Source organism: Astyanax mexicanus, chromosome 22, assembly GCF_023375975.1.
Source record: "Astyanax mexicanus isolate ESR-SI-001 chromosome 22, AstMex3_surface, whole genome shotgun sequence".
Classification (NCBI taxonomy): Eukaryota; Metazoa; Chordata; class Actinopteri; order Characiformes; family Acestrorhamphidae; genus Astyanax; species Astyanax mexicanus.
In genome coordinates, this window is record NC_064429.1 from 8913044 (window position 1) to 8936471 (window position 23428).

At 35.0% G+C, this 23428-nt stretch overlaps 1 protein-coding gene across 1 annotated transcript; it reads right to left on the reverse strand.

Annotated features, from left to right (window-relative positions):
• Nucleotides 1-2208: 2208 nt before the first annotated feature.
• On the reverse strand, nucleotides 2209-12985 carry LOC103035463 (chemerin-like receptor 1). The gene is made up of 2 exons (XM_007233469.4): nucleotides 12893-12985; nucleotides 2209-4508 (listed from the first exon to the last, which is right to left on the reverse strand). Exon 2 carries the CDS (start codon nucleotides 4476-4478, stop codon nucleotides 3429-3431), a length of 1050 nt encoding a protein of 349 aa, XP_007233531.3. The 5' UTR covers nucleotides 4479-4508; nucleotides 12893-12985; the 3' UTR covers nucleotides 2209-3428.
• Nucleotides 12986-23428: the final 10443 nt, after the last annotated feature.

A 23428-nucleotide genomic window follows, 5' to 3' on the forward strand; every position in this document is an offset into this window, starting at 1 on the left:
TGGAGAGTGGTATTATTATGCAGCATTTATCTGTACCATCAGTCAGTGTCACCCTCCGCCCCCTGAGATGTGTGTGTGTGTGTGTGTGTGTGTGTGTAGAAAGAGATTAGCTGATGTACAATGGCTTTAAAAAAAAGTATTAAAACCCTTTTGTCACCATGCAACCACAAACTTTTATCAAAACATTTGTTTTATTGAGATTTTCAGCGGTAGACCAACACAAAGTAACACATATTTGTAGAGTGAAATGAAAATGATGCATGGTTTTCAAATTGTTAATCAAATAAAAATCTAAACAAAAAAGTGAGACGTGCAAAAGTATTCTCTCTGAAACTCAATAAACTAAATAAAATGCATTGCAATTAGTTCAGCCTTCAGACGTCACTTAATTAGTTAATAGAGTGAATCCAGCTGTGTGAAATTTAATCTTAGCATAAAAAAAAAGAAAGGCCTCAGTGGTTTGCTAGTGAACACTAGTGAACAAACAGCATCATGAAGACCAAGGCAAAAAAGAAACTCACCAGACAGGTCAAAGATAAAAAAATAGAAGTGGAGAAGGATGTTTAAAGAAAGGTTAGGTTATAAAAACATATATAAGAACTATAAAGAAATGGCCATGGTCCAATCAAACTGGTCAGAGAAGCAGCCAAGATGCCTATGGTCACTCTGAAGGAGCTGCAGAGATCCACAGTGCAGGAAGCATGTGCAAAATGTGAAAGAAGGTGGCTCTACTAAGTATTGATATATGGGGCCTGAATACTTTTGCACATCATACTTATTATTTGATTAATGTGTTGGTCTGTCAATTTAAATCTCAATAAAATACATTTAAGTTTGTGGTTGTAAGGTGAGAAAATGTAAAAAAAAAAAAAAAAAAAGTTAAAAGGTATGAATACTTTTGCAAGCCACTGGAATTAAATTATGTGAATTTATAGTTAAGAGTTAACTATACTTAACTGGTGCACTGGCCACTGACAATGCAATACAAGTACAGCGTACAGTACTTACATTAGTATTTATCACATTTACCACAGATATAAATATATTCATCATATATTCATCATATATTATACACAAAATACATACAATGTTTGTTTTTTGTGTTTCCATTAAGCACACCCAAGCATCAAGAAAAAAGTATATTTCAGCATGATGCTTGGGTTTGATTAGGTGGAACTCACACTATATATATATATATATATATTATATTATATATATATATATATATTTTTTTTTTTTTTTTTTTTTTTTTAAGAATGTGCCACCCTTTTGAAAAAAAATGCAAAAAACTGACTCAGACATAAACTGAGTCACAACTGTTTTCAAAGTTCTGGTAAATGATGTCTACACATCTTATACATCCAGTAAAGTGGATATATATATTTGTATATATGTATTTTGTAGACATCATCACCCCTATGGCTAGATATATACTTGCTTGCATCAACAACCAGCTGCGTCATGAACAAGAGCTGCACGATATTGGAAAAAAAATAATTACATCACAATGTTTTGTTCCGAGATATTTATTATGACATTTCTTTAAATCACAAAAATTTTAAATGTCATTATAATAATGGTGCGCTCTTTTTGTCATAGACTGTCCAGAAAAATTAAATTATTGTTATAAACTATATTATTATCATTTTAAGACCATTTAATTGCCACTGACTTAATGATAATATATTACCATCACAAAGAATTTATACCCTTAAAAAGAAAACAAAAATTAAATTAATCATAGATAGGGAAATATAATTTTGTTTTCTTGATGCTAAATGCTAACTGCTAAAATTTGGCCTCTGCCAGTGCCATACACTGTACGGCACAGTTATATACGCTGTAGATTACGCAGCGTAAGCTGTCCAGAAGTATAAATTAGCCTTAATTGTAACTATTCACATACTTGCCTACAGGCTATATGTGATCCTGGAGGCTTCCACTAGGGGCCTCCACTTGTTACAGTGGTTAGTAGCTTTTCCATCAGGTTGATGCTGCTAAATGCTGCACTGCCCCCTAGTATTGCTGTGTGTACTGCACCTCGCTTATGTGTTGCATTCATTTCTAAAGAGGCGCACAACCAATGCACCAAACAGATGCACAACATCATAAGTAGGCTAACAGCTAACAGCTGGCTAACATAATATCTTTAAGCTCATTTTAAAAGCCTAAAATCATCAGTACTGTAATGAAGACAGTAAATTCATCTATGGTTAACGGTTTATTTCAAACATTGACTGGCTTTACAAAAGTATTTACAAGGATTCACAATATATCCATCCACAGCAGTATCACACAAAAGTGCTTTTTAATGTGCAAGAGAATCAATAGGCATAATAAAAGGCATTATTTCTAGACACAAGCATTGATCTTAACCAGGGGCGGATCTAAAAATATACATTTATGTGATGTTTTTCCATTTTTGAGGGCAGACGTACAGGGGTTGGACAATGAAACTGAAACACTTGTCATTTTAGTGTGGGAGGTTTCATGGCTAAATTGGACCAGCCATTTAATTAGCAGGGTAAGAGCACAGTTCTGCTCTAAATATTGTAATGCACACAACATACCAGAGTTCAAAAGAGGACAAATTGTTGGTGCACGTCTTGCTGGAGCATCTGTGACCAAGACAGCAAGTCTTTGTGATGCATCAAGAGCAACGGTATCCAGGGTAATGTCAAACCAAGAAGAACCAACCACATCCAACAGGATTAACTGTGGACACTGTAAGAGGAAGCTGTCTGAAAGGAATGTTCGGGTGCTAACCCGGATTGTATCCAAAAAACATAAAACCGCAGAGATTTGCTCTCGGAAATGTCAAATTGGGCATAATAACTTTTCTTTTAATTCTGGGGTGGCAGCAGAGGTGGCAAGGCCTTCTTTTAGCACCCCGATAGATCTTAATTGCCACCCCATAATCTTAATTGACCTAAACTAAACCTAAAGTTCAGTCTAGGCTGGACATTATCATTATCAGGACAACATCCTTAGAACCAACTCAACTGAAGTCCAGATCTAAAGAACGTTCCTGAGGTCTAGTAAAATGCAATATGAAATATACAATAATTTGTGGTTTTAGTCTTTTTTTAATGTACAAGTTTGTCAAGGTATGATTCTTGATTCATGTCATTTATATATATAGTAGCAGTCTGAAAATTGCAAAAAAATTGACGTTGATCATTCATATATACATATACAAAAAATATATTTAAAAAAATCTTAAAGAGTCTACCAGGTTTTTTTATATTCTCCTCTGGTTGGATTGGTTGGATTGTCCGTGTCCACAGGGTTAACGTTTCAACCATGAACATCTTCACCACCCAATCTTGAATTGGCTGGTAGTTCTATAATGTTCTAGTTTACGTTTCTGGTTCTCCAAGTCCAAAGCAAATATAGTTCTGTCACTTAATAACTACCAAGCTGAAGAGTTAGATATGAGTGGAAGCTCTGGCGTCCATGGAGCTCGAGCGGGAGAGATATCGGCTCAGTGTTCGCCCTTCCTCTCCCATCGCGTTCTCGATCTTCGACAGGATGGAGCTCTTGAACCTCCGCCTGAAATCGTTGCCCATGAAGACGTAGAGGATGGGGTTGAGGAAGCTGTTGGCCGAGGCGGTCATGGTGCCGATTTTCAGTAAAAGATTGATGATATCATTTGGAAGGCTTCGGTTCAACTCGATGAGAACAGACGTGTGGTACGGCAACCAGCACAGGAAGAAAGTGACGATGAGTGCCGTCATGACCTTGAAAGGCTTGGTGGATTTGGCCATCTGGTTGCTTTTCAGCTTGAAGATGATGATGGAGTAGCAGAAGATGATGATCAGGAAGGGAACGATGAAGCCGAGAACAAATCGGGTTGTGGCTACAGTTCTGTGGCTGTGCTCGCTCGTGGTGTAGTTGTTGAGGCACCGGTGCACACCAAGGTGCTCCTGGACTTCGCGGTAGATGACTGAAGGAACGCTCAAGGCTGTTGCGAGAATCCACGCAAGGATGACCATCACCCACGCCTTGCTGATGGTGCGCTGGTTCTGCGCCCACACAGGAAACATGACCGACACGCAGCGGTCCATGCTGATGACGACGAGGAGGAAGATGCTGCTGAACATGTTGAGGAACATGGCGAAGGACGTGAACTTGCACATGAAGTGTCCGAAAATCCAGTTGGTGGTGGCCATGTAGATGGTGTTGACCGGCAAACTGGCGCAGAAGATGAAGTCCGACAGGGCCAGGCTCAGGTACCAGGTGGTGTTGACTGACTTCTTCATCTTGAACCCAGCGATCCAGATCACCACGCCATTTCCCACAATGCCCAGCAAGAAGATAAACACGTTAACCACCAGCAGCAGCATGCACATCACTTCTCCAGAACAGACAGGGTGCACTCTGAAGGTGTGTACCTCCTCGGGTGTTGCATTGTCCGCTGTGTAATTGCTGTAGTCCACACCATCGAAATTGTAATCGAAATTGAAATCAGAATCCATTGTCCAAAATGTCCAAGCTGATCTGTGATCCTGTGAAGACAAGAATTCTTGTTATCTTCATGAAAAAAGATAAATCTTACATACCAGTGTAAACTGGTATAAATTGGTTGAAACTGGTATAAACTATTGCTAAAACCCGGCATTCATACTAGCAAGTCTTTTATGTTGCATGAAATTTGTCTCTTGTAGGTGTGTTTGTGTTGTGTGGCCAGTTAGCATGCTGGCTAATCTAGCAAGCTACCTATCAAGCCATCTGCTACTTTCTTTCATGCACCTTCTCATTCAATGTTGTTCAGTGTCATCCAGACTATAAAAGAACACATAAGAAATCATGTAGTAACTTAAAAGTTTGAAACAAACCAGAATACCCTGCATTGCTAAGCATTTAGGTGCTTTTATCTGGGTTTCTGAGGCTGGTAACTCAACAACAGAGCTAACTCATGCTCCTCCTTTTCTGGGGTGCTCCTGATGAATGCCAGTTTCATCATTATAATGTTTTTGCTGTTTTACGGTGACTGCACTTGAGGGTATTTTAATTCAAGTTCTTGAAATCTTTTAAACTGATTGACCTTCATTCCTTAAAGTACTTATTCTTTATTTAGTTGAGTAGTTTGTTGCTTCTCATAATCTGGATTAGAACATTACTCAAATATTCACAATTCACTGTATACCTGTAACTCTACCTCTTCACTACTTTACTTTAACTGATGCTCTCAAACACTTAAATTAAGAGACACGAAATTCAAGTAATTAACTCTTGATGAGTTCAGCACAGCTGTTAACTGAAAGCCTGAATTCCAGGTGACTTTGGCTCATATAGCTGACTGAGAAGAATCTAAATATATAACATATTCTTTTTTCTTGTTTAAAATGGTTTTGTTTTGTTTAATTCCATATGTTTTAGTATTAATCTACAATGCAGAACATTTTGGACATCTATAGACGCATCTAGAAAACAGGAGAAGAAAAAACAACACGTATACACCTAACTTCCTTGTTCAGAACCACACTGCTGAAAATTCAAAATGAAATTTCGTAGAAACCAAAGTTTCAGACTGTAGAAGTGGGGGACTTCAGACCACTGTGTCTATGATTGGTCTAAATATTTTGTTTATCCAATTGTTTTAGACTTTTGAATCTCTGAATCATACACTGCCTGACCAAAGAAAATTACACACTCTAATATTACGTTGAAGCGTCTTTAGCTTTGATTGCAGCACACATTCACTGTGGCATTGTTTCCACAAGCTTCTGCAATGTTACAAGATTTATTTCAATCCAGTGTTGCCTTAATTTAGTTTTTCACCAAGATCTTGCAGCAGCATTGATGATGGTAGAGTCTGACCACTGCACAAAGCAGCTCTTCTCCATCCAGCACATCCCAAAGATTCTCAATGAGGTTAAGATCTGGACTCTGTGGTGAACTCGCTCAATCCATGTGTAAAAAAAAATGATGAATGATGATCTCATGCTTCCTGAACCCTGAACTCTTTCACAATTCCAGCTCCATGAATCATGATATTGTCTTATCTTGGAATATGGCCGTGATCATCAGGGAAGAAATATAAAATCCATTGATCCAGGAATAATCTGGTCTATATTCAGTATATTCAGGTAGAGTCAGCTGACCTCATTCTTTCAGCACATACTGTTACTGAACCTAAACCTGCAGACCAACTGCAGCATCAACCAACCTCACATCATTTACTTAAATCCAGGTGGAGACTTTTTTGGCCAGGCAGTGTAATTAATTTGCTAAGTTATATGTTATTGTTGATATTTTTTTGCTGTGTTGTTTACAGCTTTAAGTCATTAAATCATGTCCTAAATTGACCTATATAGCTCTAACCGAGCTTTCCTGCAATAGACGGGGAATTTTTGCAACCACAGGTACCATCCATCACACTTCATACTTTCAGTGTCAATTCCTGATTGAGGTTCCTGGACTGCCGTTCAGTTTTAGTAAACAATGAACAAGAAATTCAACATAACAGTGAAAGTTTCCAACCAATCATTTTGAGTACACTGCCAAACATTATGTATAGGCAAGTGTTAAACCATGTTAAATCCAACTAAATAGAAAATACTTACCAATTAAATACCAATTTTTAGGATGACATTAACTTGTTTTATATCATTATACCAAGTAAATGTGTTGTATAATGTTTTGACAACTTAGTTAATGAGCTGCCATTTAAAAAAGGCACATTCTATGTATTAAATTGTTTAGCACAAGTAAATATAAGGACATTAATCTTGTGTTTTTACAATGCTTTTAAATACAGTACAGGCCAAAAGTTTGGACACTCCTCTTTTTCAATGAGTTTTCTTTATTTTCATGGCTATTAACATTACAGTAGATTCTCACTGAAGCATCAAAACTATGAATGAATGTGGAGTTTTATGTATTTAACTAAAAATAAATGAGCTGAACCTCCACAGTCACCGGACCTGAACCCAATCCAGATTCAGGGGTTTGGGGTGAGCTGGAGCACAGAGTGAAGAAGACAAAGAGCCAACAAGTGCTAATAAACACCTCTGGGAACTCCTTCTCCTTCAAGACTGTTGGAAAACTTTTTATTTTTCTGGTGGCCACCTCTTGAAGCTCATTGAGAGAATGATGCCGAGAGTGTGCAAAGCAGTAATCAGAGCAAAGGGGGCTATTTTGGAGAAACTAGAATATAAAACATGGTTTCAGTTTCACCTTTTTTTTTTTTTTTTTTTGTTAAGTACATAAAACTCAACATGTGTTCATTCATAGTAAAGTTATTGTATTCTTTATTCTGTTTATTGTTTATGTAAAAACTGGGTTTGCAACACTGAATATTAATCAAGCAATGAGTTATTTACACTAGATTTAGTTTAAAAGTGATTCAAAATATTAAAAAAATAGAAATAAAAACTGACATTTACTATAGATGAATAAAATATGTAAGTAAATAAGGAAAAATAGGACATTTTAAAAAGATCATAAAAATTGACATAAAATGTAAAGAATTTATATCTTATGAATAAAATAATAATAGCAGTGAAATTAAAGTAAAATGATAAGAAATTATCAAATTTATACCAATAAACTAAGAACATGGGAATCATGGGAAATTATTGACAGAAATAAATATAACTAATAATAATTTATAGTTACTGTGCAGATTTTAAAGTATATTTTATATTTATAGTTAATTGCTGCAGGTTGTGGGTGAGGTGTATTGTTCTGTGGTAAGTAAGTGATGGTATGGGGTATTTTGGTGCGCAGGGCGCAGGGTGATCGTGATTCAGTTTTGGGTGCGTGCCACTGACAGCTGAATTTAGACACCCTTCACAGGATCAATCACGCAATGGGGTTTTTTTCGCCGCCAAGATAGAAACACGCCAGAAATGTACCTGAACACACGTCATTTCCAGACCACCCAGTCCATCAGCCTTAACATATACCAGAAGTTTATTGCTATTTTAGGGACGCGTGCGCAAGGCGTAAAAATAGACTGGTGTACGATGGCAACGCGCCACGCTACACGCCTTGCGCGGGTTGTACGATAGGGCCTGTCAAGTGTTGGACTTAAAAATAAGGGAAATTTTCCGTCACCCGCTTTGAGCCGCCCACCAACCCAACCGAGGTTCAGAATCCCTTACATTTTAAGACAGGTTGACAAGAAACCTAAAATAACCACCTGTGAACCTTTTACAAACTACAATTAGATCATCAGAATTGCACAAATTCTGCAAAATACCAGATATATTCCATAAGTAAATATTAGTCCTAAGGGGCCTACACAATTAATAATTTCATTAATACTTCTTTCTATTGATCAGTCCACTCCTGATCAATTCAGTTAATTTCAGCCCTCTTCACATTTTCTCTCTCTCCAGCTCAACCATCTCTTCTACCCCTTCTAAATAATAAATTACATTACATTATAATACATTACACCACAATACTTGAGATTTAAACAAATTCTAACAAACCCTAAAACTAGCCCTGAACTAATAAAATAAAACAATTTGTGTTAATTATAGCTTACAGTAGGCCTGCAGTCCTAAATTAATAAATACAGTTTAAAAATGAAATAGTTATTGGCTGATCAGGGCAGGTTGAACATTATATCGAGGGGGGGGGGAGGGCTTTCCTACTTTGCGCTCCGCAAAACCAGGAACCTGATTGGCTGTTTCACCTGAAAGGCGGGACTTTCTCCTTGAACCGGCACTATGATTGGTTAAGAGACACAGAGTGGCCAGTGCCCTGTCGCCTCAATAATAAAGTTTTTTTTTATTCTAATATAATATGAGAAATTTACGGGAAAATAATAATACGGGAGGACAGCGGGAAAGAGGAGTAAAATACGGTAGTTTCCCGGCCAAAACGGGAGACCAAGGTGTGTCCAAACTTTTGGCCTGTACTATATGACAAGAAATATTAGCCATTTTCATCAAATTCTGAAGCATCCAACAAGTTTTATTTTATGATTTTTAGGCAACACTTTATTTTGATTGGACCTTTGTAAATGTTTAATAAACCCATAAATCATAAATCTGTAACTCATTAACAACATATCAGTGATGTAGCAGTAGTGCAGCATCTGAATACACTGAGGTAGATTCAGTGCCCTGCACATTTATTGGCACCCCTGCATAAGATTTCTAAAATGCCTCAAAATAAAATCTATTTTCACTTCTGATGCGTCTCATACTAAAAATTGTGGTAAAATTTAACCTTTAAAAAAATCATGACTAAAAAGTTATGATTTTTCATAAAATCACCTGCTCTTCAATTACTGGCACCCCTAACAATTACTAGAAAGTAAATAATAGCATTCCTGTCATTTCTACTGTAGTTTATGAAGTGGATCAGAGTTTCTAGGAACCATTAAGTAAGTAATTCATCACTTCCTGTTTCAGCAGGGTACACAGTTCCCAATCACAAGTTTGGACACACCTTAAATTCAGTGTTTTTTCATTATTTTTTTATTTTCTGTCGTGTAGATTAATACTAAAGTTATCCAAACTATGAAGAAAAAACATGGAATTCTTTAGTAAACAAAAAAAAAGTCTTAAACAAACCAGAATATCTTTTTACATTTTATATAAAGACACTTTTGCACATCTCTGCTGGATTTTCTCATTCAGTTTTATGAGGTAGAGTCACCTGCATTCAGGCTTTCAGTTAACAGCTGTGCTGAACTCATCAAGAGTTAATTACTTGAATTTCTTGTCTCTTAATAAAGTGTTTGAGAGCATCAGTTAAAGTAAAGTAGTGAAGAGGTAGAGTTACAGGTATACAGTGAATAGTGAATATTTGAGTAATGTTCTAATCCAGATTATGAGAAACAACAACGACTCTACTAAATAAAGAAAATAATACTTTAAGAAATGAAGGTCAGTCAATCTAAAACATTTCAAGAACTTTAAAAGTATCCTCAAGTGCAGTCACCGCAAAGACCATCAAAACATTATAATGATGAAACTGGCACTCATCAGGACCACCCCAGAACAAGATACGTTTATCAGAGTCACCAGCCTCAGAAACCGCAAGTTAACAGAACTCCAGATAAGAGCATCTAAACTTTTGATTAGTACTGTAAATATGTGTGACAGAGGCATGTTTCTATTATCCACTTTTCAACATGGGAAATGTAGTCCTAAACTTAATCTTAATACAAACCTAGTCCTAACCATCATCCTGGGCCAATTCTAACCCTAATCTTAATACAAAACCTAATTCTAACCTCAATCTTAATACAAAACCTAATTCTATCCATCATCCTGGGCCTAATTCTAACCCTAATCTTAATACAAAACCCAATTCTAACCCTAATCTTAATACAAAACCTAATTCTAACCCTAATCTTAATACAAAACCTAATTCTAACCTCAATTTTAATACAAAACCTAATTCTATCCATCATCCTGGGCCTAATTCTAACCCTAATCTTAATACAAAACCCAATTCTAACCTTAATCTTAATACAAAACCTAATTCTATCCATCATCCTGGGCCTAATTCTAACCCTAATCTTAATACAAAACCCAATTCTATCCTTAATCTTAATACAAAACCTAATTCTATCCATCATCCTGGCCTAATTCTAACCCCAATCTTAATACAAAACCCAATTCTAATCTTAATCTTAATACAAAACCTAATTCTGTCTGTAATCTTAATACAAAACCTATTTCTAACCTTAATCTTAATAGAAAACCTAATTCTAAACTTAATCTTAATACAAAACCTAATTCTGTCTGTAATCTTAATACAAAACCTATTTCTAACCTATTTCCTAATCTTAATAGAAAACATAATTTTAACCTTAATCTTAAATAATACCTAATTCTAACCTTAATCTTAATACAAAACCTAATTCTAACCTTAATCTTAATACAAAACCTAATTCTATCCATCATCTTAGCTCTAGTCCTGAACTTAATCTTAATAAAGAGCCACTAAACCCCATTAAAAGCTGAAATGTGTTCCTTTAAAGTAATAAAACATACCAGACCTGCTTAAAATTTTATAAACATTTCCTAACCATAAAAAAACACTTTTATTGTGGTAATTTCTGCTTCTGCAGCACCCTCACAGGTTCAACTGTGCTATAGGCATGGATGATGCGTCCAATCGGCTCTTCCTCCTGTCCCGCCTCTAAACCCATACATCACCCACACATGCACATCCCTTTTTTTTTTTTTTTTTTTGCATTTTTCAAATGTAAAAATTTGGGTGGAGTCAGCAAAAATCTGGAAGTTTAGTGCCCATTTTAATCCTAATACAAAACCTAATTCTAACCATTATCCTGACCCTGGTCCTAAATCTAATTCTAACCTGGCCCACTCCAGTTAAAGACTACTATCTACTATCAGCAGCAGAATTAAGTATCATAGAGTATATATCCAAATATATAATCCGACCTATGGATTAGATGGCCTGTATTACACCTTCATCACAATCTGTAATTTCTCATGTTTAAATCTACAGATAAGATCGTGGACACTCCAAATAAAGTTAAAAACTGCTAAATTCAGTATAATTCTTCAGTAAAAGCCAATTAATGATCTAATAAATGTTCAGATGCTGCTACATCCTCAATACATTGTTGATATGTCACTGAAAGTCTGATGTTTTATTTAATTGAAATTGGACAATTCAACACAAAGTGTCTTTTTTTGTCTATTTTTTTTTTCTAAATGGATTCTATAGAAATGTGTTTAAAGTGTTAAGTGGAACCTTCATCTGTTAATGGAATTATATTTTTACCAGAAATAAGTTCATTAACACAAGTAAAGACATTGAAAAAAAAAAACATTAAAATCACATATTCTGACAAAATGTCAAAAAAAAAATATATATATATATATATTTTTTTTATCTAGTCTGTATGAATTTACTTTGGTACCATGAATGATTAATAACTTTGTGGTGTACTGCCATCTAGCAGTACAATATAGTGAGCTGCTATATAGCTATGATGTTTTAATTGAAAACTATATAAACATTGCTAGAAAGTAATGAAAAATCAATTATAGGTTACAAAACCAAGCTCAAATTTAATAAATACAATAGTTAGTAGTTAGCAGTAAATTTCCAGGGCGTATATAGGGTGTACAGCTGGTCTGTAGCAATGAAAATAAACTGAGCTTTGGAAATGGATGCAAAAAATGTCAATTTCCAAAACCTTCGCCTGTTTTAAAGCAAAAATAATTGGAATAATTCATAACTAAAAAAAACACAGAGAACTCTGTAACTATTTAAAGAAGAAGTATTTTTTTTCTTTAGAGAAATTACAGATGAAGCGGTGAGAGAGTGGTGGGTAATATTTCCTACACCTTCAAAAGGAAACATTCAAACATTCAAAAGGATGTCTCACAACTGAGCACATGGCAACAGCTTTGGCCTTTAGCTCAGGTTAACATGAGTCTCAGTTTCAGCAGAGAAGAATTAGCAGTAATCTGACAGGTGAAATGAAAAGCAATAATAAAACAAATATGGATAAGATAAGAAAATTAAAAAAATAAACTTTTGATAGTTTTGGTAGTGGTAGTGTATATGCTGAATATTTTTTACAGTGAAAATGGCATTTTGGTAACTCTATACAAATAACACTACTTGTGACAGTAATAAACAATATCAAATGTAATAAATAAGCAATAAATCTCAATAATTATTAATGTACCCTAGAGATAAAATACTTTCAATGTGTGATAATGATTAATAATGTCTTGATTAGTGTCAAATAATAATTATTTGGGATATTCTGAGATGACAAATTGAATTTATACTATTTTAAGGCTGAATCAACAAGTTGAAACATAAAACTTAGTAACTTAATCAGCTAAAATAAAAACAAAAAAATCTGTGAGGAATTTTGGATAATTAAAAAAATTAATTCAATATAAAAGAAGAAACCAGAGCAGTGACTTACCTTAAACAGAAACTGGTGCCTGTGTCATTCCTGTGCACAGAGACCTTTAACAGCTGTTCAGTCTTAAGCGCTTATAACTGAGTCAGACGCCCCCTTCTGAATGATGACATGCTTTAAAACCACAGAACCTCTGATGCCCTTAAAAGTGCTTCCACTGTTTTTTTTTGTTGTTTTCTTTGTCAAAAACATTCCTGCGGTTTCACTTCTCTTCTCTTTTTCCTGATTGGGTTAATAACACAGCAGTGTTGCAATACTGAGGGAGGGAGGGCCTTTCTGAGGCCTTACAGGCTGGATTCATGAGAAAGTGTGTATTCAGATCATTTCCCACTCACTAAAGTTCATTCATGTAAGTAGTATTTTCCACAGTGTGTTCACCTCTCTTCTTTCTAATACTGTTATTTTCATTTTCTTTTTTTAATTGTCTTCAACAATGCTAGGCTAGCAATTAAAATTTTTACACACATAAGGGAAAATTTCCTGATATTATTTTAATGCTAATCGTTAAGCAATGTCTCAACTAATTATTAATTGACGCTGGTTAAAGTATTATATACACTCACCGGCCACTTTCTTAGATACACCTGTCCAACTGCTCATTAACGCAAATGTCGAATCAACCAATCACATGGCAGCGATTTAAAGCATTTAGGCATGTAGAAATGACCAAGACTTCAGAAACTGCTGATCTACTGGGATTTTCACCCACAATCATCTCTATGTTTTACAAAGAACGATCCGAAAAAATCTGAGAAAATATCCAGTGAGCTGATATCAGTTCTGTGGGAGCAAATTCTGTGGCCTTGTTGATGCCAGAGGTCAGAGGTCAGAGGAGAACAACCAGACTGGTTCTAGCTGCTAGAACGAACAGCAACAGTAACTCTATAAATAACCACTCGTTACAACGAGGTCTGCAGAAGAAGAGCATCCTTGAGGCGGATGATGATGAGCTACAGCAGCAGAAGACCAAGACCACACCCGGTGCAGCTCCTGCAGCTAAGAACTGCAGGAAAGTGAAGCTACAATTCACACAGGATCACCAAAACTGGACAATAGAAGATTGGAAAAACCTGGTTACCTGGTCTGATGAGTCTCTGATGATTTTTTCTGCTGCTACATTCGGATGGTCGGGTCAGAATTTGGCATCGACAACATGAAAGTATGGATCCATCCTGCCTGGTTCAGGCTGGGGGTGGTGGTGAAATATTATTATTATTATTATTATTATTATTATTATTATTACTACTACTATTATTATTATTATACATAACAATAATAATAATAATAATAATAATAATAATAATAATAATAATAATAATCTGTTGTTATTTTTTTTTTTTCGATTTTCGAATATTAGGTGATAGCTGTTTACAGTCTATAACAGTTTTTGTCATATATGTGTATAATTCAGACATTGTTTTGCTGGGTGGTGTTGGTTTTAGCTAGCCGGCTGGACTGTGGTTAGGTTAGCGTAGCTTGCTTTAGCTCAGCATTAGCTTAGCTTAGCCTAGCCTGGCTGGTTAAGTTACCGTTCTGGCTCTCAAACAGCATTAGCCGAGGTCATTTTCTTTCCCTTTTTCCCACAAAATACAAGCCAGCGCTGGGGGCGAGCATGCCCTGATTAAGGGCTAGCCTGTGCTAAGCTAACGCGGCTGCTGGTGCTGGTGGAGCCGTAGATTCAAACTGTCCTGTGTGCATAAATATGTCGTTAGTTGGCAACGCTTCGGCGGAGTGATACAGGTTTAGTGTGAGAAGGCCGTGATGTTATCACAAATATCAGCACGGCTAGAACACTTCTAAACCAATCAGATTATGAGGTCGGAACTTACTGTTGTATAATTCATATTAGCAAATGTGTACTCGAAGGGCACAGTTTTATCTGGTGTGTTAATCACTACTGTACTTCTGTTTGGGGAAGCTAAACAGTTCTCTGTGTGCAGTAAGCAGGATGTCTGCAGTATTTAAATAAATTTATATTTAGCAGTTTTTACTGTAAGTAGCTGCTTTGAATGTCTGAGAATTTAAAACAGATGGCAAATACAACTTAGATGACCCCTATCTGTACCTCTGCCAAGTGCCATCATCTAAACTATAGTAAAATCTAGACTAAGGCCCAATCCCATTTCACCTCTTAGCCCTACCCCTTCTTTTCGAGTGTTACCTTTTCCCTTTAGAAAAGAGTTAGAAGAATTGTCCCCTAAGAATTGGGAGAACCCTTCAACACGCACCGATACGTCATCAGGAGCACTAAAGTTCAGCAACCTAACTGCTGCTGATGCTGCTGGTTAACTATAGTTCAGAAAAGGGGGACAGGTGATTTAAAAATTAATTATTCATTATTATTGTCTATTCCTTAATTCCTCTGTGATGGGGAGCTTTCATTAACTTTTATTTTATTTTATTTTTCCGTTCCACCTTAAATGCTGCAGCTTCTGTCATCTGTTGCACGGTGGACTTTCAGTAAAAGTCCTTTTTTGTACCCATATTTTTTTGCGCCAGTAAAGAATATAAAGATTATAAAGATTATCATCAACTGAATATGTGTCAAGAACATGATGATCCAAAATTTGAATTAAATTTTAATTTGAAAATGTGCTATTAAAATATATATTGTTTATTAGTACAGTGATACAGAATACTGTAATGTACCTTTTGGCTGGTTAAATGGTAGAAATCTGTACTTCCTGCTGTTAGAAAAGATTTTGTACTTTAAAGGGAAAACATCTGACCCTCTAAAGACCAATATTGTACACTGAAAAAAATGATACGTAAAATTTACTTTAAAAAAGTTTTGTAGCTTTTTGCATTAGCTTTTTTTTAGTAAATTTAATTTCAGATAAATTTAAGTAACTTCAACTCAGTTTCAAGACTTAAATGTAACACAGAGTAAATAAGTGAACTGAACTTCAGTCAATTCTTTCTTTTATTAAACTTTACTTCATTTATTTTTACTGAATCAATCCTTTCTTTTAGTAAACTTTACTTCATTTATTTTTATACTGAATCAATCCTTTCTTTTAGTAAACTTTACTTCATTTATTTTTACTGAATCAATCCTTTCTTTTATTAAACTTTACTTCATTTATTTTTACTGAATCAATCCTTTCTTTTAGTAAACTTTACTTCATTTATTTTTACTGAATCAATTCTTTCTTTTATTAAACTTTACTTCATTTATTTTTACTGAATCAATCCTTTCTTTTATTAAACTTTACTTCATTTCTGCATACAGTATTACCTAATTACAATTACTTCATTTATACAATATTACTCAAATAATTTATGATACATAATATATTATAAATCCTGAAATGTAAATATTTTTTTGTTAAAACACACATTTTGATACTGTCTTTATACTAGTATACTAAAAATAATGTATTACATGCATCCATGTGTTGAGACAGTGAGACTTGGTCTGTTTACAAAATAAATCTTTGAGATTATGTAAATATTTGAATGTGTGTTTTAACTAAAATTATACATAATAATATTGTATAAATTAAGTAAATGTAATTAGGTAATATTGTATGCAGAAATGAAGTAAAGTTTACTAAAAGAAAGGATTGACTGAAGTTCAGTTCACTTATTTACTCTGTGTAACATTTAAGTTGCAAAACTTTTTTAAAGTAAATTTTACTCTTTATTTTTTCAGTGTACCTTTAATTATAAAAAAAGTACTTATATCGTACACTTGAATGTTTTTTAGACTATTTGACTATTTGAGCAGTCACTATAAATTGCATGAATCTAAGCTACTTTCTATTGTACTCACTTTCTGAAAGTGTGTTAAAAACTCTATAATGGAAAGAGCTGAGGTTGGTGGTCCTACCACACAGACTGCAGCTCTGCAGGGTGTTAGTGTACAAAACCACTAAATGCTATTTATACAGAAGACTCCGCCCACAGGGGCAGGAAGAGGAGGGCACAGGTTCTGCTGGTGTTCCGGTTCATTCTGCAGTTCTGTTTGGGGGAAGGAAAACTGTGCTGCTGTTCAGACTGAACTAATTGTGCAATAAGCAGAACGTCTGCAAGTCAAGTCAAACCCAGGCAGCCACATCCTTCAGTGTTCCACCAAAACCACAGAGCATGTGCTGCCTGTGCTGCCTGTGCTGACTCAGTGATGACTCAGAGAGATATAGCAGCAAAGAGATAGCAGCAAAGGTTACAAAAATTGTGTAACTGTGCAAAGCAAAACCATTGTTAACTTTATTAATATAAAACCTTTCAGAAATTAGATAAGACTGCTAAAAAACAACTACAACACTACCGTATTTTTTGTACTATAATTTGCACTTTAACTCATTTAATTTTCCCAAAAATCGACAGTACCCTTTATAATCCAGTGCTCCTTATGTATGAATTCTACCAGTCAGGTATTAAGGAGCAGTAAAGCCACTCTGCTGAAGTACAGAGTTATACAGGATCAGGAGACTGGAGCAGTATTAGCATTAGCCATTATCGTGCTAAGCACTAGCTCTTTCGGCAATTAGAGGTGAGTATTATTATATGTTAATGGTTGCTAACCCCTGGTTAGCACTGCTGTAGCAACATTAGCAACAGCCACTAATCGTGCTAAGCGCTAGCTCTTTCGGCAATTAAAGGTGAGTATTATTATATGTAGATGGCTGCTAACCCCTGCTGAAGCAGTATTAGCATTAGCCCCTAATCATGCTAAGCGCTAGCTCTTTCACTGTTCAGAGGTGAATATTATCATCTGAAGCCTCCTGCTAAACCCTGGTAGGCACTGCTGGAGCAGCATTAGCATTACCCAGTAATCATGCTAAGCGCTAGCTTCTTCGTCATTTAGAGGTGAGTATTATCAGCCTGTATCCTGCTGCTAACCCCTGGTTAGCACTGCTGGAGCAGTATTAGCATTAGCCACTAATCGTGCTAAGCGCTAGCTCTTTCTGCAATTAGAAGTGAGTATTATTATATGTTAATGGCTGCTAACCCCTGGTTAGCACTGCTGGAGCAGCATTAGCAACAGCCACTAAACATGCTAAGGGCTAGCTCTTTTGCCATTCAGAGGTAAGTATTATCATCTGTAGCCTGCTGCTAAACCCTGGTTAGCACTGCTGGAGCAGCATTAGCAACAGCCACTAAACACACTAAGTGCTAGCTCTTTTGCCATTCAGACGTGAGTATTATCATATTTAGCCTGCTGCTAAACCCTAGGGCAGGCATGTCAAACATACGGCCCGCGGGCCGGACCAGGCCCGTTGGATGATTTAATCCGGCCCGGCATAAATTTCTGAGTATGTCAAAAAAAGAAGCGAGTTTCTAGCTCATTTCTATCAAAAGTTGTGATTTTTTAAAAATGAATACAAATTAAATGCTCTCTCCGGTCGCTAGAGGGCAGTAAATGTCCCGCATGCAGCACAGACACGGCAATCTTGCTTCACCACAGCAGCAAGTAGACTGCAGGAATGCAGTGAGAGAGAGAGAGAGAGAGAGAGAGAGAGAGAGAGAGAGAGAGAGAGAGAGAGAGAGAGAGAGAGAGAGAAAGTGTGATGACACGAAATTTGTTTGCACTCATGAATACAGATCATTAAAAATAAGATTCATCTGGTTTCATATTAAAGACAGTTAATATTGTGCAGTATGTTCTCAGCTTCAGTAGGCCCAGCCTAGTAGTTTGATCTGATGTAGTCTAATCTTATTGCCCCATGCACTGCTATAACTTTTATTTTGTATTTCTTTTTTTTATTTATTTCAAAGCAGTATGACAATTAAGGTGAAAATATTTTTTTTCATAGCTCCCACTTGAGTTTGTTGATGTGGTGAGTTGGTTCAGGTGTAAAACTGCATTCACTCAACTGTTAAAATAAACCAGTTGTTAACACATTCACGGCCAAACATGAAAATCATTTTTTTCCATTGTTTTATGAATAAATGTGTTGTGCTTAGAAAAGATCCCTTTTCATCCATGATTATAATATGTAGGGTAGGCTAAAAATGAAGGCTGAATAATAAAGCATAGTACTGAAAAACAAAGCTAAATATTTGGAGTTGACATTCTTTTACTGATCCGGCCCACCTGAGAACAGAAAGTCTGGATCCGACCCCAGAGCCAAACTGAGTTTGACATGCCTGCCCTAGGGTGACCAAACGTCCATATTTCCCGGGACATGTCCATATTTTACGTCCTGTCCCGGGCGTCCTGGATTTTTTTCAAAAAGTGAGGAAATGTCCTGGTTTTTAAATTACCTTTAAATTATTAAGTCAGATTTAACTACAGTCTACTTACTAAAAAATGCAAACAGTGTTCCTGTTCTTATATGCTCACAACAACTACATTCAGAACTGATATTTTTTCTTTTGAGGTTTTGAGTTTAATTTTGAGCAGCTTTGGGCAGTGAGACACTGATATTTTTTCTTTTGAGGTTTTGAAGTTTCATTTTGAGCAGCTTTGGGCAGTGAGACACTCAGAGGATGTGCTTCTGCAGAACAGCCTGGCTTAGATGACATGGAATGAAAGTGGCAAAAAGCCAGACAGATAAAGAAATAGATGAGCACAGTACAGAAAAGAGTGAAGGAGGAGAGAGATAGAGAAAGAAAGAGGAATTTTGAAATCGGTGCTTCTGAAAATAAATAAATTAATTAATTAAATAAAAACATAACACTATAAGGGGCGCTGAGTGGTCCAGCTCTCTATAAATCGCTGCCACTATGATCAGGAGATTGCTGGTTCAAATCCCAGTCATGCAGCTTGTCATCCGCTGCTGGAGCCCTGAGAGAGCACAATTGGCCTTGCTCTCTCTCTGGGTGGGTACAGTACATGGTGCTCTTTCCCCTCATCACTCCTAGGGTGATGTGGATCAGCACAAGGCTGCATCTGTGAGCTGATGTATCAGAACCGAGTCGCAATGCTGCATCAGCAGCACTTCAAAAAGAGGCGGAGTCTGACTTCACATGTGTCTGAGGAGGCGTGTGCTAGTCTTCATCCTCCTGGTGTTGTGGCAATACCTGTAATGAGAGATATACATCTGAGTAGCAGTTGAATGAGTGTAAAAATGTGTCTATTAGGGAGAAAATATCTTTATAAAAAATGCATTATAAAAAAAAAAAACATTATTGTATATAATGTATACATATGCATTATTTTGTCCTTCTTGTTTGTTAAAATGTGAAAAGAAACTATAGTAAAAATACTTTCATATCTTTATTTTATTTACTCAATTATTTGTATTTATTTATGTGCCTATTTATTCATTATTAGAGTTGACTTATTCTGGTGGGACTTTTATTTTTAAGTGCACTGGCGTGTCATGTCCTGTAGAGGCCGCCGTTGTTGTTTTTTTGTTTTTGTTGAGCTTGATAAAGAGAATCCATTCAAAACAATTTCATAAACAATTTCAGTGTATCAGGTATCATAGCAAAGATAAGATAATAGAGATTAATAGAGTAATTATAATTTTTATTTAATGTTGTTTACTTTTACTTACATGTAGAGTTTAGACAGAGCCTGACCTGATGCAAACCATCCAACAATATTACTAAAATTTACACACATTCAAATATTTACATAATCTCAAAGATCTAAAAAGAATGTAGTACATGCCATCCATGTGTTGAGACAGTGTAATATCTGTGTTTTAATTAAATATTTAAATTTTAGGAATTATAATATATTATGTATCATAAATTATTTGAGTAATATTGCATATATTAAGCAATTGTAACTGGTACAGCGTATTCATTTAGCTCGCATTAAAAAGAGAATTAGTTAACTAGCTATATATATTCACAGAAACCACAGGTGCTCCACTGAGTGATTTAAACCCTGACAACTTAATTACATTAATGTACAGACAGGCATTACAGAAAATACAACTCAAAGACATTAGAAAAGTTAAAAAAACATATATGTATATTTTTACATATAGTTAATATATATACACATATATTAATTATATATTTTGAACATCTTCATCCCTCAGTTTAAAATACAGTATATTCCAGTAGCACATCAATATATGGTTCACAGTATTAAGCATTAAAAAAACAGGTACATAGCTAAAAATATGTATATTTTTGTCCATTGTTTATATATTACATTATGTCTGCAAAAGCATAAATATGTGTTATATATCACAACTTGCCTTGCAGAATGAAAGTCAGTACAGCAGTTCCCATTTCCTTTTGAAATAAAAACCACTAAGCTTAACTATTACAAAAAAAACACTGACTTAATGGAATTATTGACTGATAACTGACTTACAGGTGCATCTCAAAAATTTTGAATATCATTGAAACGTTACTTTATTTCAGTAATATAGTTCAAAATGTGAAATTCATATATTATATAGATGTATTAAAAACAGAGTGATCTATTTTAAGTGTTTATTTATTTTATTGTTGATGATTATGGCTTACAGCCAATAAAAACCCAAAAATCAGTGTCTCAGAAAATAAGAGTATTATATAAGACCAATTGGTGATGTGGATTTCATTTTCCAGCAGGACTTGGCACACTGCCCACACTGCAAAAAGTACCAATTGGTCTGATACAAAATTGTGGGTTTTCTTATAATTATACAACAATAGATCACTCTGTGTTTAATACATCTATATAATATATGAGTTTCACATCTTGAACTGAATTACTGAAATAAAGTTAACTGTTTAATGATAGTGGGTCCATGCTGATGATCATATACAATATATTGTATGTATGGATTATTTGTGCTTTGAAGAAAGGAAAATGCCACCCCTAGAAACATTAAGAATCCCAAAATATGAAATATAGGACCATACATGTTTCCCATTTCCTTTGTCTTTTATAACTTTGGTACCACTTTAAAATAAGATTACCTTTATAAAGGGTTTATAAATTGATTACAGTTGGTTTATTAATGGTTACTAATTGTGTTGTAAATGCCTTAAAAAATATTAATAATCAGTTATAACACATACGTAGAAAGAGCAACAATGACCTGTTGTTTGCCAAATAGTGAACCCACGGCCATCTATATTGTTGTCATTTTTTATGTATGTGTTATAACTGATTATTAATATATTTTTAAAGCATTTACAACTTAATTAGATACCATTAATACACTAATTGTAAACCATTTATAAACCCTTTATAAAGGTAGTCTTCCTAAAGGCACCCCATCATTAGAAAGAGTGATTCATTGTTTGTGTTTATGTTTCCATGTGGGCTGTACACCACTAGGGTACAACATTTGTCTTATGAGTCATTTTTGACCTGAAGTTCAGTTCACTTATTTACTCTGTGTAACATTTAAGTTGCAAAACTTTTTTAAAGTAAATTTTACTCTTTATTTTTTTCAGTGTACTTAATTCTAAAAAAAGTACTTATATCGTACATTTGAATGTTTTTTAGACTATTTGACTATTTGAGCAGTCACTATAAAATGCATGAATCTAAGCTACTTTCTATTGTACTCACTTTCTGAAAGTGTGTTAAAAACTCTATAATGGAAAGAGCTGAGGTTGGTGGTCCTACCACACAGACTGCAGCTCTGCAGGGTGTTAGTGTACAAAACATAAAAAAACATTATTGTATATAATGTATACATATGCATTATTTTGTCCTTTCTTGTTTGTTAAAATGTGAAAAGAAACTACAGTAAAAATACTTTCATATCTTTATTTTATTTACTCAATTATTTGTATTTATTTATGTGCCTATTTATTCATTATTAGAGTTGACTTATTCTGGTGGGACTTTTATTTTTAAGTGCACTGGCGTGTCATGTCCTGTAGAGGCCGCCGTTGTTGTTTTTTTGTTTTTGTTGAGCTTGATAAAGAGAATCCATTCAAAAATATAAACAATTTCAATCTATCAGGTATCATAGCAAAGATAAGATAATAGAGATTAATAGAGTAATTATAATTTTTATTTAATGTTGTTTACTTTTAATTACATGTAGAGTTTAGACAGAGCCTGACCTGATGCAAACCATCCAACAATATTACTAAAATTTACACACATTCAAATATTTACATAATCTCAAAGATCTAAAAAGAATGTATTACATGCCATCCATGTGTTGAGACAGTGTAATATCTGTGTTTTAATTAAATATTTAAATTTTAGGAATTATAATATATTATGTATCATAAATTATTTGAGTAATATTGCATATATTAAGTACAGCGTATTCATTTAGCTCGCATTAAAAAGAGAATTAGTTAACTAGCTATATATATTCACAGAAACCACAGGTGCTCCACTGAGTGATTTAAACCCTGACAACAGTCAACCAGCAGATGTTCATTGCTATCTTGGCAACGCAGGTGTGCAAACCCAGCTTTTACATCAACAATAAACAGAAAACAAAATAAAGTAACATCGTTGTTACCATAAATTACCTGCTCACGCACCCTCACAGTGCAAACGATCCCGTCAGTTTCCTTATCTGAAAAGCGCAGAAGCTCTGCACCGTTAAAATATCAATCCGCCAAAGTCAGAGCTCACCTGGCTCTTAAAGGGAATGGCAAGTCAAGTCAAGTCAAGAGACTTTTATTGTCATTACATCTGAGTACAGGTACACAGTGTGATGAAAT